Here is an 18709-nt window from a genome sequence, read left to right on the forward strand (position 1 = left end):
GAAAACATACTCAACCTCTTTGTGATGACCTTGAATACCAAAAATGCGCATGTACAATTTTTATTTATCTTATGAGGGTCTATATATGTTATATCAGAGAGTCCAAGACAACAAGTTAATAAACTGGCCCATGGAGGAGTTAATGCTACTAAACGAGCTCTACAGGACCAAGTGTGGTTCCCCCATCTTGATGAAAGAGTTGAAAAAGAATTAGGGGCAAAGGGGTAAGTGTCTGAAAAGTTTCAGTGCTCCGTATATCATCTTCTTGTATTTGCTTTGTTCGCTTGAACTTGGCAGGGTTAAACTCGTCCCAGGATGCTTGTTTCCGGTCCAGGGAAGACCTGGCTTGGCAGTTCGGGCTGGACTGTTCCCATGAGGAACAGGATCGAGAGTGATTTGAATATGGCTGGGTCTGAACGGGGGTGGCGAAGTGAGCTAAAGAATAAAGATGGATTCAACCCATATCTGTGACTGGGGTGAGCGTCTGAAAAGTTTCAGCGCTCTGTCCATCATCTCATTGAGTTTGCTTTGTTCACCCTTAGTTGGCAGGGTATGCCCAGACGTGGGTCCCTTGCTCACTTTGCCACTAAATTCATAATGCCTGGCTGATGAGGGGTTTTACGCCAAAACCAGTCCCAGGATGCTTGTTTCCGGTCCAAGGAAGATGTGGCTTGGCAGCACGGGCTAGATTGCTCCCATGAGGAACAGGGTCAAGACTGATTTGCATATGGTTTGGTATGAACTGGGGTGGCAAAGTGAGCTAAAGAACGATGATGAATTTAACCCAGATCTGTGATTGGGGGAGAGTGTCTGAAATGTTTTTTTAGTGCTCCGTCCATCATCTCTTTTTGTTTTCAAGGAGTTAAAGGCATGTCTTTTGTGCACTGTTTGTCATCCAAAACAACGCCGCATCTATTGAATCTGTCTGATCTTCCAAAGCAAGTTTAGGAAAAGATTGTAATTGATTTGTAGGGACCCTGTGAGAAAAGACATAATTTACTGGTAACTGTTGATGAATATTCCTTTTTTCCCCTTGTGGAATATCTGCTGTCAACACTCATGACAGACTCATTGAAAGCTTAGAAAGTATTTTTACAACATGGGGCGGTCCTTCGATTTTGAATTCCGACAATGTCCCGCATTTCAATAGCTGAGAATTTAAAGATTTTTCCACTCACCTAAATGCGAAGCATCAGAAAAGCACACCTCTCTGGCCACAGGCAAATGTTGTTGTCGAGAGGCTTATGAGAGCCCTCAAGAAGACCGTTCAGCGCTGTTCTGACAAAGTTTCAACTCAAATCAATTCTTCACTCCACTCTTCATGCATACAGGTCAAAAGCCCTGCCACCTCAATGTTTGGGAGATCAATGTGAGTCAAATTGCCACAATGGAACAATGATAGATGCCAGCGCAAATAGATCTGGAAGATTGATTCAATCACTTTGACAACTCATTGAAGAGTTATGATGCATATTTGTATATTTTGTTAGTGCTGTTTATTTAGCAAGGGGGGATGTAGTGTTGTGAGTGCTAGAGATAGCAGGACCCCTCTGGTCCCTGGCATACTCCATAGAATAGTGACGTAAGTTATTGGGTGTGGTTAAGAAACTTCATGTTGTCATACGTGCAGTTAACAGTTGTACTCTGAAGAATAAAGGCATGTAGTACCAAGCTCTGTGTGTGGCATGATGCTTATGTTTATGTTTATAGGATTTGTAGAGCGCGTGACTACCCTTGGGCATCTCAGCGCTAATAGAGCAGTTTAGCGAGAGTGGGTAACTAGTCTTGTGGGAAAAGCCAGGTCTTAAGTTTTTTCCTGAACTGTGCTTCTTCTTGGGTGGATCGAATTTCAGGATCTAGGCTGTTCCAAAGCTTAGGTATCAGATGGGAAAAAGACCTTCCACCCCATCTGGCTCTTTTTGTTATGGTGTTCTTCATGAGAAACTTTGAACTTGACCTGAACTGTCGTTGGGGTGTGTAGTGAGTGACACATTTTTTAATCAGTGCCGGACCTCTTCCGTGCATGGCACGATAGGCCAGATTGAGGGATTTAAATTTGATTCTGGCTTGAACTGGAAGCCAGCGTAGTTCCTTCAGTCTTGGTTTAATTGATTGACGACTTGCTACATTCAATAGTAGCCGCGCTGCTGCGTTTTGAACAACTTGAAGGTGGTTGATTACATATTTCGGGGAACCCAAAAAGATGGAGTTGCCGTAGTCCAGCCTTGAGACCACCAGGGCCTGAACCACTGTTCTCCTTCCATCTTCTGGGAGTAGGGGCATAATCTTCCTAAGCAGACGTGTACATGTACCCGGGCTGAGGAAGATGCTAGACTGTCATGTCAGTGGAACTCCTTGACCTGCTGCACACAATGTCTCACAGCATCTCACATTCTTAGAGAGTTTTCATCCGCAGTTCGTCTGTCAACAGGAAGGTCCAAAGCATGAAGTCCAGATTAATGAGATTGTCATGCAGCACAGCGGGTCACCTTCCTGCATTGCACTGCATGACTGGGAAAGGGCAGGAATTTGCCATATTTAAAAGAATACGGTGCTTTTCTGACTTTTCCTCAGCGCTGGCACTGTTTTGGCAGCCTAGTCCCAATGTGGCCACCCTTGCACCATGGTGCAAGGGTACTAACAGTGTAAGGTGGATTGTTTTTGTGCAGGAAGGATCACCTTTCGGCGCAAACATCAATCTCCTGATGCATTTTCCTCTTTTTATGTGTACTACAAAATTCAGCACACATAGAAAGAGGATGTAATGAAGAGAAATGAAGATATTTCTCCTTGTTATGCCTCACCTGGCGAGGCGCAGGGTTGTGGCCCATTCCCAGGTTCAGCACTTCTGGTAAATATGTGAATACTTCAAAATCCATGGATGCTGAATGAGAACACCAACAGAACACCGATTCAATGACTCCCGGATGCAGATTTAAGTCAATGTAGCCATTTGAGCTGTGTTGCTTTGCTCGAGATGTATTAAGACACTCAGGGCCACGGAAGGTGTCCTTGCGTGACTTCATGAATCACATTTTTGAGTTGCGTTTCTCTTGCACCATGTTGCAAGTTCCGGAGGGACACAACAGGGCTCTTACATATGCCCCCTAGTTTGGATATAAGTAACACTTTAAAAGGTAGACACTGTGGGGTATATTTAGTAACATGTTGAGCCCTGTCACAAAAGTAACTCAAATAGACACAAAATGATGTTTCACTATTTACTTCCAGCACAAAACTTGTTTTGTGCTTGAAAACCACTTGAAAGTAACGCAAAGCAGGGCATAGCGCTGCTCTGCATTACTTAGGTCCAAGCGGGCGTCCCTTGGGTGTTACATGAGCATTACCGTGCAGCTACCCAAGGTTGTTGATTCCAAACCCCATTTACTAAAACATTTAGACAGAGTTTTACGCAAAACAAGTAGCACCCATTTCCAATAGGGGCTATCAATGAGGAAAGATGTTATTTCTCTTTTCTTTTTCAACTTTGCATGTGTGCTGCACTGTTCAGTAAACAAAAACAGTATGAAAGTTTTAAAATGTGTCTGAGCATAGTATTGTGAAACTGGAAAGGTGTCCTTCCAGTACAAGACCTGTGCTAGATTATGGTGCACATGTGTGTGCAGGGTTCATGACTGCCTGATTGAGCACCAGCACTAGGGAGAGGGGAGGAGAGTGCCATATTTCTGTACATATGACCTTCTCCTGCTCTTTCCTTCTCACTCAACAAAGCATTTTTGACTGCTGCGTTGCCTGAGAGTTTAGTAAATCTGGGCCAGTGTGTGTTGCTGTGGTGGGAAAGTGGTCACCCAGGCTTCTGGCCTTTAGACAGGTCTCTCTGGACCCAGGGGATTTCTAATATATCTCTATGTGTAACATATCACATTTGTTACATATGTTTGTGCATACTGTACCGGGCAGGGTGCGGACTGAAGATATATATTCAAGGATGCAAAACAACTTAAAAATTTACCTTTAAAGACTGTTGGATCAAAAACACGACTCTCTGAAAAGACAAAAGAGAAACAGTAAAAGATATAATTTGTTTACTTTATTCCTTGGTTATATGCATTAATCAGCTGTATCCTTGTGCTCTCCTACACCACTGCCCTTCCATGGAGGCATCCACGGAGGCATGATCATATTTACTACTCTCTCCACCCCGAGTATTGACGGGCAAAATACATAGCCACTGGCGTAATGAAACTTTAGGGCCCCGTGCAAGGTCCTGTGAGGGGTCCCATATACAATGACTTGACCACCTGTCTGCACCCCACCCATCCAGGGAGGTATTACCATGTTTAACTTTTCTGTATACATCTCATAAGTCAGGTGTATACCTCTCATAACTCTCATGTCTACCTCTCATAACTCTCATGTCTACCTCTCATAACTCTCATGTCTACCTCTCATAACTCTCATGTCTACCTCTCATAACTCTCATGTCTACCTCTCATAACTCTCATGTCTACCTCTTCTAACTCTCATGTCTACCTCTCATAACTCACATGTCTACCTCTCATAACTCTCATGTCTACCTCTCATAACTCTCATGTCTACCTCTTCTAACTCTTATGTCTACCTCTCATAACTCTCATGTCTACCTCTCATAACTCTCATGTCTACCTCTCATAACTCTCATGTCTACCTCTCATAACTCTCATGTCTACCTCTCATAACTCTCATGTCTACCTCTCATACCTCTCATGTCTACCTCTCATAACTCACATGTCTACCTCTTATAACTCTCATGTCTACCTCTCATAACTCTCATGTCTACCTCTCATAACTCTCATGTCAACCTCTCATAACTCACATGTCTACCTCTCATAACTCTCATGTCTACCTCTTCTAACTCTCATGTCTACCTCTCATAACTCACATGTCTACCTCTTATAACTCTCATGTCTACCTCTCATAACTCACATGTCTACCTCTTATAACTCTCATGTCTACCTCTTCTAACTCTCATGTCTACCTCTCATAACTCTCATGTCTACCTCTCATAACTCTCATGTCTACCTCTCATAACTCTCATGTCTACCTCTCATAACTCTCATGTCTACCTCTCATAACTCTCATGTCTACCTCTCATAACTCTCATGTCTACGTCTCATAACTCTCATGTCTACCTCTCATAACTCTGATGTTGCGTCCCATAACTCTCATGTCTACCTCACATAAGTCTTGTGTCTTCTTCTCATAACCCTAATGTCTACCTCTCATCTCTACCGCTCAGTCAGTAATTACTTAAAAAAGTCAGGACTTAAAAAATGAGTCCTCGACTCTTTGCATGTTTTTCGTTTTGGCCCTTCCCCACACCCATGCACCGAATGAGGCCACAGCTACTACCTTGCTCATAAACATATATATTAAGAAGTTCCCTCATTGTTTTAAAACCTAATTTCTGTGTAAATGAGCGCAGCCCATTTATGGCCTACTCCATTTGTGCACATCTGTTGACTATCATGTGAATCCACAAGGTTTTGTTATCAAAAGGTTCTCCAAGTAGTAAAAGATAGAAGTATCAGTCAAGTTGTGCCCTTCTGCAAAATAGGTGGTTTTTATCTTTGGTTTTGCCCCGGTTATCATAATGTAAGTTGTGGCGCTGTTTACTCCTAAGTCCAGGTCTTCCAGGAAAATGACTAAATCATTTATGAGGGCTTGCAATCTCCGTCCGGTTCTAGCAGTTAATACAGCATCAGCTGCGTATAAGAGAACTAGGAGGGGTCAAGAGCCCCTCATTACTATGTCTCTGATAGTTAGAATGGATTCTACCCGATTTTAGAGAATCAATTTGTGCTGATATTATAGAATACTTTGAACTAAACAGTGGGTCTGCGGATTCACCCTCGACATCATAGGTGGCTTTTAAAGCTGTAATCTACTGTTAGTGCATCACTAAGCAGGCAGGCATGCTGTGTTCACTTAGGGGGGACAAGCTCGTCTGCGCCCGTCCGGGTCCAGGGGCCATAAACCCTGGCCCTTTCTCCGGAGATTCATTAACCTACAGCTCATCCCACCTGTATGAGTTGAGACCAGAAGGTAAATTGGAATGTCTCCACACTCTAAATCCCGCTAAACTCACTTTCTATTGCAGTCATTGTCACTGTCAGTACAAGCCGGTAGCTCATATAGACCTGCAACCCTTGGGTTCTAGACCTCAAAACATGTCTCTCTTAAATTGCAGGTCACTCCCAAAACACTGCCCCAAAATAGCATTACTGATAGAAAAACGTAAACTAGATGTTCTGTTTTTAACGGAGACATGGTTGCAGACTGGGAATGACCCTGAGGTTATTCAGGCCTTCCCCTCTGGCTATGAAATATGAAGAACTGACCATACCTCTGGTAGAGGCAGAGGCATAGCTATTATCTATAAGGATACATAGAAGTGCTGACTTTTACCGTCTATGCTTGATGACTGTGAAAACATGGCTTTTGCTGTGGACTTTACGCCTACCAGCACTTTTCTGGCCGGCTGATCTACCGCCCTCCAGGAGCCCTAAAACTATTTATCCCCAAGCTCATTTTTCTGGGCGCTAATTCAGCTCTGGCCTCGGCGAACTTTACAGTGTTGGGGGATTTCAACCCACGCACACAAATCACTCTACGACATCGGACCAGAATGCCTCAACTCACGACTGTCCTTCTACACCCCCTCCCGCCAACTACGTTCTTCCAGCCAAGCCCTCGCCACTGTACCTCGCATCAACAAGACCACCATGGGAGGCAGATCCTTCTCATACCTGGCTTCTAAAACATGGAACTCACTCCCCACTTACCTTCGCCTTACCCAGAACCACCTAGCATTCAGAAAGCAACTTAAAACGTGGATATTTGACAAGTAATCCTCCTTCCCTCCCTAAGCGCCTTGAGACCCTCTGGGTATGTAGTGCGCTATATAAATTCTTTGACTTGACTTGACTTGACTCAATCCCATACCCAGCGGACTCTTATCAAGCCTTCAGGCAATTGACCTTAACCTTAAAGGCTCCCTCCCGACGCATGATAAGGGACACCTCCTGGACCCAGTTTTTAGTAATTTAGATAACCAGTGCACAGGGACCCCATCCCACTTCCCTGGACGGACCTCTATCTAATCCCCCTACTCTGGGCTACGAGTACCATCCTCCCAGTCCAGATACAAACTGCATCCTGGGGTAGGAAGTGGTCCAGACTTCCTTTGGCGGAATGGAAGACAGCTCTTGAGGCCTCAAAACCTTTAAAGGGAAGCACTACTGTTAATGAAGCGAATAAAACCTTTAGCAGCTGGATTCAGGATTCCCTCGATGTAATCCTCCTCAAGACTTTTATCTTAACAAAAAATAGGAAGAACACTTCCCCATGGTTCACTCTCAAACTAAGTGCATTAAAGCATTCCTGCCGAAGATCAGAAAAAAGCTGGCGGCAGAACTCCTCACAACTTTAAGCAAAGCTATTAGGCTGTAGAAAGCTGAGATTAAAACAGCACAAGCTCACTTCATTCATCCATATGGTATTAAGATTGTCAGCTATGCAGATGATTCCCAGTTAGTGGTTTCTTTGCATTGCACTGAGGGATCTCCTAGCTCCCTGGGACCCTGCCTAGAGTCAGTGGCTGGGTGAATGGAGCGCTCCTTCCTTAGACTTAATGGAGACAAAACAGAGATCATGCTGTTGGGTAATCCAGCTCCCATTGCCTCTCTTCCCGTTTGGCCACCATGTTTGGGTCCCACCCCCCTCCCCCCCAAAGGCCTTGGCATGGGGCTTGATAGCTCTCTCAACAAATCATGCCAGGCAACCGCACTCTCAGCAATCTGCTTCGGACTGATGAGAATGCTCCGTAAAATGATCCCCCTCCTTCCCTTCCAGGCGAGAGGGATATTATTCAAGCACTCCTATTATCTCGCCTGGATTAAGGAAATGTTCTGTATCTTGGAGCTCCCCAGGCTCCAATAAATAAACTGCAGGTGACCCAGAACTGTGCTGCACAAATGCTTCTTCAGACCCCACGCTGGCAATCGGCAAGACCAGCATTGAGACAGCTACATTGGCTCCCAATCTCAGCCAGGGTACAGTTTAAAGCTATGTGTTTGGCACATAAGGCCATATGGAAAACCGGTCCACTGATCATGCACCGACTAATAACTCCCTACCTCCCGCATAGAACTTTAAGTTCTAGCGCTTCACACTTGGCAACCCTTAAGAAAATAAGGAAGGTGAGATGGGGCGGCCGCTCTTTCTCATTTGCCGCTGCAAAGCTGTGCATCTGGTGTTCCGTAAACATTTAAAAACATACTGGAATGCATGTCTAGCTCTACGCTACAAGGCCTCCGGGAAGTTAAGCCCTATACAAATTTCCTTTCATTCTTTCATTCATCCGGCGGTTGGAGGGGGAAATTCGGGAACTTGAATCGGAGTACTTTGAATCTAACAACCCAGCAACCCTGGAGTGCATTAAAGGTAAAATTACGGACTTCAAGGATGCTGCGCAGAGGGAGGCGCAGAGGGAGGCGCACTACCTGGGCAGGGAGACATGTGTGCACCAATACGGAGAGAGGGATCAAGCTAGGAAGACACTGGGGGGCTCCTGAAAATGCTTGGGCTTGTGAGTAAGTGTGCAAACTATGCAGGAGTAGTAAAGAGGTTATCACCGGTTAGATTAGGAAGTGGAAATGATTGTATTCTACACCCCTCTGTATTTGGCACGGCAGACAGAGGAGAATCCAAATCTGCTACTTCCCCTTCTGAAATCAATCAAACTTGCCTGGTTGAGCGATGGACAATTTCGATATCTTGACGAGCCGTACGCCGAGGAGGAGGGGATTGGGGTGATCCATGCTATACCAGGGGACAAGGATCCCGGGCTCGATGGCCTCACAGCCCAGTTCTATAAGGAATACGCACTGAACCTTCTCAACTTATATGAGGAATCACTGAAGCGGGGCACCCAGCCCCCCTCCCTTCGGGAGGCATTGATTGTCACCATTCTCAAACCTGACAAGAACCCACTGCTACGTGGTTCCTATAGGCCACCATCAATGATAAATCTGGATAATAAGATACTCTCAAAATTACTGGCATCGCGCCTGCTGCCCCTGCTGCCTGTGGTGTTGTGGACCGAACAGTGTGGCTTTGTACAGGGCTAGAGCATGTCTCACAACCTCTGCACCTTCTTCACTACCATGCAGGAGGTGGATAGTTCTCTCCCCATCCCTTGTTTTTAGAGGCAGCCAAGGCATTGGATACCTTGGAATTACAGTATCTATTTGTGCTCCAGTCAAGCATTGGAATCAGCCCCTTTTTCTCAAAAATACTGCATTGCTGTATTCGGCTCCATCGTAGAGACTGAATAGTCTGGTTTCCTCCCCTATCTCGGTGGCCCGGGGAATGCGACAGGGATGTTTGCATTCCCCTCTCTTGATTGCGGTTGCAACTGAGCTGCTTGTGGCCAGAGTTAGGCAACACCATGCACAACGCTGACTACATTTCACCCGTTGGGTGATTTTGGTCTCTAAGTATGCAGACAATGTGACCTTATATGTCCAAGGTCCAGCTGTGAACCTGGACCAACTCATCCAAGAAGTCATCCGCTTCGGAGGCCTATTGGCATCACCATAAATTGGGTAAAGTCTATCATTTTCCAGCTCACCCTAACCACTAATCCATTCCAGTCAGAGTTCCCACTTAAATGGGCAGACTCCCGGGTGAAATATCTGGGGATCTGGCTGAGTCGGAACTTAGACAAACTCTATAGTTACAATTATGGCAAGCTCATGGATTGGCTGGAAAGCAGACTGAATAGATGGAAGACACTACCCCTCTCGTTGGCAGGCCGGCTGTGGTTCTCCCCCCAAATTTTAATATGTCTTTTTCAATCTACCGCTCCCCCTCACAGCTGCATTAAACTATGATTACGCTTGAATTTGATATCACTGGCGTGAGTGCATGGGGGGTCCTGATGCTGCAGTTTGCGCCCATGATATGGAACTGTAATATAACTGTGCTCAGGCTCGATCCGGCTATCACTGGGTGTATATGACCCTTTTGATGGGTTATACCGACCTGGACAGTGACAGGGCAGACCGGATAACTTTGCATATGGCGCTATTCACAACCCAAAAGAGACCCAGAGCCAAGGACAACATGGTGGGCTGCACGGTGTGGGCATGGTGAGAGCTTAAACACAGAGCATGATTGGAGACAGTATTTGCCCCCTCTATACCACTCATTAGACATCTAGAATTGTCCTTAACTATAGGGCCCGTGGTAGGCCAAAGGCTTCAGAAACTCTTGCTCCATATGGTGAGGCAGGCATCCCTATCGGGGGCGTTTGCTACCATAGATGCTCATCACAGAACACGCCAGGATGTTGGACAGACTGACATACTATCAGTAAAGGACGGTGCTGCGTGCAAACATTGAATCCTTCCCGGTGGTGCCACCAACATTCCAAGTGCTAGAGGAATTCTTAGCAAATCCTTCTACGTGGAAGCTTATTGTCCGCCTATATTTGGGAATGCAGCACAAGTTGCCGGTGTGTGTCCCTCTGTGCAGCACGATTGGAAGATGAGCCTGGGAGGTCCCCTGGAGGAGGGCACGTGGGGTTACTGCGGCACGCAAATATCACCCAATTACAGATTGCGGATTATCCACTTCAAATTCATCCACAGGCTGTTCAGGACCCCTGTCTGGCTGCACAAAGGTAGGTTGAGTAAGGATGCGAGATGTGGGTGGTGCCACGCACCAGAGGCCTCATTCCCACATCTGGTCTGGGAGTTCCTGGCAGTGGCAAAGTACTGAGAATGAGTATTTGAAGTACTCGTTATATTGATGGATGAGGAGAATGAATGCTCCCCTGCGGTGGCTTTGTTGGAGTATGTGTGCAGAATATCTGCAGAGCACAGGAGACTGGTGGCTATGTTGTTATTGCTAGCAAAAAGGAGAGTGGCAGGCTGTTGGAGCCCCAGGCGTAGCTCGCATGTGACTGAATGGCTTAAAGATGTGGCGTTCTGCGGTTTGTTTACTGGGAGTTATTGTCCACATAGCTGCAACCGAAGGACATATGGGCACCACTGCAAAGTTATCTGAAATCTCAAACCCCTGATCTCGGGGATCCCCCACTGGTAGAATCATACAGGCACATGCATCAATGTTGGCTTTTGCGATTTCTTAATTGCGATTGATAAGGAATCACAATTAAGGAAATGCAAAAGCCTATGCATGTAGAAATCGCTTAAAAAAATAGCGATTTCTAAACATTCCTTAATTGCGACTCGCAAATTGCGCATCTCAATTAAGGAATACCTCCACATTCATTCCTATGGGCTTAGAGGCCCATAGGAATGAATAGGAAGATATTCTCAATTTGCGATTCTCGATTAGAGAATCGCAAATTGAGAATGCAATATCAAGGGTGCCAGGGTGTCAAAAGGACACCCTGTTGCACCCCTGAAATCTGCATATGAGTACATCTTGCACACACACATGCCCTAGGGGCATGTGTGTGTGCAAAATGGAACTTTGAAAAATGCACTTTAGTGCGTTTTTCGAAGTTTTTGCAAATTACCATGAAGTTCAACTTCAAGGTAATTTGCACCCCCTTTTAGCGAAATCGCTCATTATTTTACTTTAATGCATTGCATTGAAGGAATCTCTATTTGCGATTCCTTAAATGCAATCACAATTTGAGAACTCGCAATTAATTGCAAATTCTCAAATTGCGAGGGCCTTGACCTTTGATAAAACGCAAAAGCTAATTTTGAGATCGCAAACGGTCTATTGTTGCGAATCACACCGTTTGCGATCGCAAAAAGCTTTGATGCATGTGGCTGATACACACAGTGTACTGATCAAGCTCAATTTTTATGTGTTTGGTAGGCCCGCCACGGCATCTGGTGAGAATTGGTGCTACTAGAGTCAGGAAGGAGACCTTCCTCTCCCCCCCCCCCCCCACACTTTTTATGTCTCGCCTATGCAAAGCGCATGTGCTGCATAGGAGGGGCCATTTTGGAATCGATCAGCCTTTGGGGCAAAAACGTGCACCTTTTTGCATTGCAACGCGCGCACGTTTGGTGATTCCCTTGAGGGAAAGAGCAGTGGCACTATGTGTTAGCAATTATCGCGCTCGCTCCCGCAAGGTAAATGATGAGCGTCGCTGCACTCGTCAAACACAGTCAGAGACACGCCTTCCAGATTGCGAATCTGCCTAGCAATACACATTTAAAAAGTAGCTCATGTGCGTTAAACGCTACAACCACCCACTTCCTAAGTGACGTTTATTATTTTTGTACAAAGCCTCGATATACCATGATATAATGTTCACATTTTCTAATAGAAAAAAATAAACTGTGCATAATTTCGCAAGCAGGAAAATAGCTGAAAACGTTTCAAGCAACTGGGAAATAAGACGTTGGCATGCTTACTGTATTACATCCCAATGTAGCCGAAAGTAAAGTATCCTGCTGAAAATGTTTCCTTCGAGAGATGGCCGTTACATACATAGATCATAATTAATTTGTAAATTCACTTGAAGGCTTTGGCACAGATGAAACAAAAGTTATCTTGTAACAATAGATGCTCCACTTGTCAGCTGTTTTTGGCATCTCTAGAGGTGATTCTTATTAATGGGGCAATGAAGGGGGCACAGCGAATAGGTGTGTCGAATAACAATTGGCAATCGTGTTTAATGAATATAGTTCTTCTCACACAAACAAAAGCACATGTAGTAATTTGAACTTTTTAAACAGACTCTGAATTAAAACTTACTGAGGTATGTGGAAGGGGTAGTGTCTCGGTCACCATACCGTTTTCTTCTGTAGTCTCTGGAACAGACACTTGGCTTTTTTTCCTTCACATATCTTTCTCAATCCCTTCTTTTGAATATCTCACAACTGACCTCTCTCCTCTTTAGCACACTCTTTCACTTTCTCCTGCACATATGCCATTGTAGCACCTTCCCCATGCACAACTTACCCACTCACCTGTAAGAACTAGTTATTTTTTTTTAAACTTTTGCTGTGTCAGTATTTCTACAAATGCATAAATTGTTCACACACTTTCGTGTAGAATCACATTTACAATTGGCAAACAATTTTATTGCGTTCTGCAGAAGTGCCAAGGAATGGATGAGCAGTGTCCCCCCCAGAGCCCATCCACCCCCCCCAGTGCATAGCCAATAGACTTGGGGGCAGATTTACAAGCCCCTTGCGCCTCTTTTACGCCGACATTGCGCCACTTTGTGATGCAGCGGCGGTGCAAAAGATGCGCCATGGTGCGGGGTATTTACAACGTGATGCATCAGGGAGATGCGTCACATTGTAAAGCCCTGCGCCATCAGGAGGCGTTCCGTCGCAGGGGAGGCCGTTCCTTCGCAGGAACGCCTCCTAAAAGTGGCTGAGTGAAATCTACAAGATTTCACTCAGTCACTTTTAGGCCAATGCTGCATTAAAACTCTGCGCCTGCTTGAAGCAGGCGTAAGGCTTGACGCAGCATTGGACAGATAGGGTACCCTGGAGCCTTGCTGGAGCTGCGTCGCGCTTGCGATGCAGCTCCAGCAATGCGCTGCTTTTACGGCACAGATGCGTGATGCATCTGTGCTGTTTTTGCCCCATGGTGTGCCGCATTGTAAATGTGGCGCACCATGGGTGGCGGAGCTGCGGCGCACAATAACTGGCGCATCCCTGGGGATGTGCCAGTTATTGTAAATCTGCCCCTCTGTCATTATTTATAATGATAGTCTTTGTTAACAGTAGTCCACTTTTAATGTCCCAAAGGCGAGACCTATTGGCTATGCCAATGCTTGTTTCTATTACCCACTTCCTCTTTCTGTGCTTCAATTCAAAGCTTTTTCTTTCCTTGGTTCTCGTGGAATCTATCCTGGGAAGACAGATGCAACGGAAGGCAGGAGGATACTAAATGAGTTTGGGGTCTATGCCGAGCCATGCTGTACATGACAATTGATTGTTGCTATGTGCCCATGCTTTATCCTTTCTTGGATCGTCCTCTGCACGCAATGAGCTATGCTGTTTTTTTGGTTTTATGCAATTCAATAAAAAGAAAATGTACAAAAGGCTGTGGAAAGACCGAGAAGGAGAAAGACAGTGTCACCTTCTTCGCCACTGTATTGTTCACGATAATAGTTTTGACGTTTAAACACTGGTGGACAAAACTCAAACCTTTTTTGAAACCATATTGTGTGTCAATCGGTGAATTATTTTCTACTGCCCATTCGTCCAGTCTTTTAAGTAGGATTCACCCCATGACCTTGGCAGTAGTTTCTAGTAACGATATTTGGCGATAATTTTGTGAATATGACGTGTACCCCTTCTTGTAAATCAGGACAATAATAGGCCGGTCTAAGGCTATTGAGGCAGTATAGACGTGTGTAAGCAGGGGAGCCCATAGATCAGGTCGCTTGCCTGACCATTATCACATCATCAAAGATATCCCTGACCACCTTTTGTTCAAACCTTCCACAATCCAGTGCACAGATGTGTTTCATAATGCCCCCCAGGATTCTCCCTCATCTTTCTGGATTGGGGTAACCCATACAAGAACCAGCACATACGGGTCACTGCACGCATTTATTCTCCCTGCAGCCCTTGGTGTTTGTTTCCAGAGGACGCCGTGGGAGGAGAAGCTGCTTAAAGCCCATATCTCACCCCACCCGCTTCGCGGGTGCCGCTTCGTTGCTGGGAACCGGAGGGAGTGTTCCTACCTGGACGTCTGTTGCTGCCTGTGCCTTGGGGGCGAGTGGGACACGAAGGAGAACTTGCGCTGAATGCTAGCAGGGACTCGAAGTACCAGGAGTCCCTGCTTGACCTACAACACCTGGCCCCGCGGTCGGCTGCCAGCCCGGCCGACCGGTCACTCCACGTGACATATAATTGATACAGGCGCCCGCTGCGCGGCAGCGTCCCGGGAGAAGCCCGGGACAAGGGCGGGGCGGTCTGCGGCCTTCCGAGGTCGGTGGAGACCGGGCCGGGCTGTGCCACCCCCCTTGGTCACTGACTAAGATTCGAACTGATTTCCAAGAGGGTGTTGGGTAGGAGGCATTTATGCTAAATTTATTGATAATTTGTTGTTATTTCTCCCATTCGCAGTAGATAACAAGGGAACGTGGAAGGCACCGTACTGCATTGGTTAAACATATATTTTTGTTTTTTGTAGGTAGCAAATGTGTTGATATAAAGAGGGGGGCCCATAGTGTTTTTAATTGATTTTAACTTAGTGCACGGTTGACTGTACTGTTAAATTGTATTGGTGTATATCGATATTTACCCGTGTTAATCAGGTTGTTGTATACTGCCTTTAGTAAAAATCTTACCTATCGTATATTTAAAATTCGCTAGCTTTGTTTTGGGAGTAGGAGGAAGTGTAAAGTGAACTAAAATAGAATGAGCAAACAAAAGTGTACATCCGGGACTCTGGATAATTTTATCTAAAGAGCCGAATCGCTTATATCGCATGAGATTGCTCTGGCAGAACGTAGATTGTCACTATATCCCTCCAAACTGTCAACATACCAGGAGTCGTGTCACTCACACGCCCCAGCTCTGCTGCACACGTCAATAAATAATTATACCACACTGACGTCACCCTTACCAGGTAGATCCAAAATAACTGATACCTCTAGTGATAATGTGCAACCCGAAGAAAGAGAACGATTATCGCCATCCATATCAACAAGGCTTCGACGGTTAAGGCAAGGGGTCCCAGTCCCAGTCATATTAAAAAAAGTTAAAAAAATAATTCACCGCAAGGGAAAAGGAAAGCCAAAAATACTGGGAAATCTGGATGCATAGAGGTGTCGAATAAAGGGTCTACAGAGTCGGCAGAACATGTGGGCGTATCTCATAAATAATTTGGGACTAAAGCTGATTTTGATAGTCCAATGAATTCGACTAAAGTAGACGGTATGTTTGAGACCCTAGAAAATACTGTTGCAGATATATTTAAGACTACCTTAAATTTGATCGAATCTAGAATAATTGATTGCATGGGGGTCAAAATGAAAGAACTAGACGATAAAATTGCTGAAATAAAACGGGCAATGTATAATCTCGATATTATGATAGAGAACGGTAGAATCAACAACGTAGAAGGGGCTAAAATACTTTTTGAGTATAAGGGTAAAGTTACCACCAGAGACAGTATCATAAGTAATGATGGAAGTTTAGCTCCCAAATCAAATATAGACCATGTGATAACTAGTAGCACGGGGGAGGGAAGGTCATGCCCCAACATGAGCGAAGAATCCGAACCCCAAACCACTAGCCCAAACAGCGGAAGGTAGAACATGCTGCCACAGGGACTGGCCCTCCCAAAATTCTCAATCCTTGGGGAATAACATCTCCTGCAAGTGAAAATGACATGATTCCCAACAATAATTTATTTCACTTACCACCAGCCACATGCCCATATGTTCTGATATTAACCGGCATTTCGGCATTAAAGAAGAACCAAATAGAATCATGGGCAAACCTTAGGAATAAGGTGGTAGATTGGTTGCAAAGGAATAAAAAATGTAACCCATATAAAATGAACAAAATTATTATGTTACGAAGGGTGGGTTGGGTGGGGAGACACTGGAAAAACACTGAAGGTGATTGTATAGTCGTAGACTTCCGGCGTCCCCACATAGTTCGTAACCTCTGAAGAGCGCACAAGGAGATGCCAACAATAAAAACTAATATTCATGCACTTCTATAGGCCAATAGGAGAAGAAGCATTCCCACAATGTAATAACTTCTTCACCCTCCAAACCTTGAACAGATTCCAGGAGTTGTCATCCCTGGAAGCAGTCAACTGACTGGACACGTCAATGGGACTGGAGATTGGAAAGGAGATCTCACTGTTAAAATCAGGAATGGCGGGGGTTGAGGATGGTTACGAAGTCAAAATACCCACCAAAAATGTAACAGCATGCGTACCAGATACGACCGTAGTTGGGTTGGAAATTGCCAAGATAGCTCATGGTGTAGGGGATGGAGTAGAAGTTTGGACAGAGGGGAGTCCAAGCTCAATTAATAACACAGATGTTGAATTGACCGTGGCTATGTGTACCAACAATGACTTAGGAATAAGGCTCATCTCATGGAACATAGCAAGTCTTAGGAAAAATCTATGCGACCCTGAATGGAATGAGTTCATTGAAATGAGCGATATTATTATTATTATTTCTTTTACAAGAAACTTGGATGTTGAAAATGCCACATAGAGTAGGGTATAAAACATTTAATGTGAATGCTGTACCATCAGTCAGAGGTAGACCCTCTGGAGGGTTAGTAATATCGGCGAAGGTAACCCTCGAAATCAAAATAACAGTAGTAACCATTGATTCACCAGATATCCTAGGGATACAGATAAATACAACTGAAGGAAGGGTGTTATACATTTTTAACGTATACTAGCAGCCCATCCCAACGTTGTCCGGGTATGAATTGCTGCCGGCCAGTAGTATATTGTTTTGTAGGATTTTGTTTTGATAGCATTTCTTATCTGTGACAGGCCTGTGAAATGCTCCGATTCACAGTGCACTGCTGATGCACTTAAGAGTGCGCGTTCAGTAGTGTGTGAACTTGAGTTTCCCTACTTTATTTTTCCTTGCAATATTATATAACGCAAACTCGACAACATGGCATGAGCACAATTTGCATTACAGAAGAACATATTCATTTGTGGTAGGCACGGCGAGACAAAGCGATTTGCCTGGAATGACAGGATGTTCAGTTGATGCCAAGATTCGAATGTAGCTCCCCAGCTCTAAAGTTCGCAATTCTAGAACTTGTGGCGGGAGGTGTGTCTAAAAGTGTATGTCGGTGCTGGCCATCAATGAGAGAAACCTGTGCATTTTTCAAATGGGTGGTGAAAAAATATGAGTATGTTGCTGGAGATGTGGGCCGCCGTGCCACCAATGTACTTAGCGGGGAGGGTAAACACGCATTATTCCGCAACTTTCTTTCCGCATACCATCACCTGCATACTTTCGTTACGAAAGTACCATGACTCCGCAATGCCATTATAACGCATGGCATTACATTTTATATGCTTTTACCACGCATACATTTACAACGAAATTCGTTGTAAATGCATGAATGGTAAAATCATGTTTTTTTTTTAATGTTTGGATAAGGTAAGTATGGGTATAGGGTATATGTTTTGGGGTACTGAGGTATATGTTTTGGGGTGTTTGGGTATTTTAAGGGTTCAGATATAGTTTTGGGTTATGGGGGAACAGGGGTATTTATAGGGTTCAGGGCTAGGTTTAGGTTTTGTGGTACAGGGGTATTTTTAGGGTTTAGGGATAGGTTTGGGTCTTGGGGTACAGGGTATACTTATAGGGTTAAGATGGGTTAGTGTTTAAGTGTGTTGGGGTATTTTAAGGAGTAAGGGTGGGTTATGATTATGGGGTGCAGGGGTATTTAAAAGGAGCAGGGTGGGATTAGCACACGATATGAGACATGGCATGAAGGGCGGAATGTACCACACGCCCCCAGCGTTTGTCACGCCCCCAGCACACGCCCACAGCACAACGCAGACATGCCCACAAGGGACTACTTTGCTGGCACGGTTCTCTTACCTTTTAAATGTATATGGTGGGCGTCTGCATAGCCTATGTCCTTCTGCTGCAACTGCCCTTTCCAACGCTGTATTGGGTGTTGTGATTGGTGCTGTGGTTCCTGAGATTACCCGCCTCAAAGGTTTGGGCTCTCTCTTTATTATA

The 18709-nt window shown here is 45.0% G+C and overlaps 1 protein-coding gene across 1 annotated transcript in view; it reads right to left on the reverse strand.

The window, feature by feature from the left end:
- LOC147725213 (CD5 antigen-like) overlaps positions 1-18709 on the reverse strand; it is a 233206-nt gene that overhangs the window by 10951 nt on the left and 203546 nt on the right. Inside the window, exon 4 of the mRNA XM_086967138.1 lies at positions 3974-4006. Within this exon, the coding sequence (XP_086823264.1) occupies positions 3974-4006 (33 nt within the window). The remainder of the gene's footprint in view (positions 1-3973; positions 4007-18709) is intronic.

The sequence above is a fragment of the Lissotriton vulgaris genome, chromosome 4_1 (assembly GCF_964263255.1).
Source record: "Lissotriton vulgaris chromosome 4_1, aLisVul1.2, whole genome shotgun sequence".
NCBI lineage: Eukaryota > Metazoa > Chordata > Amphibia > Caudata > Salamandridae > Lissotriton > Lissotriton vulgaris.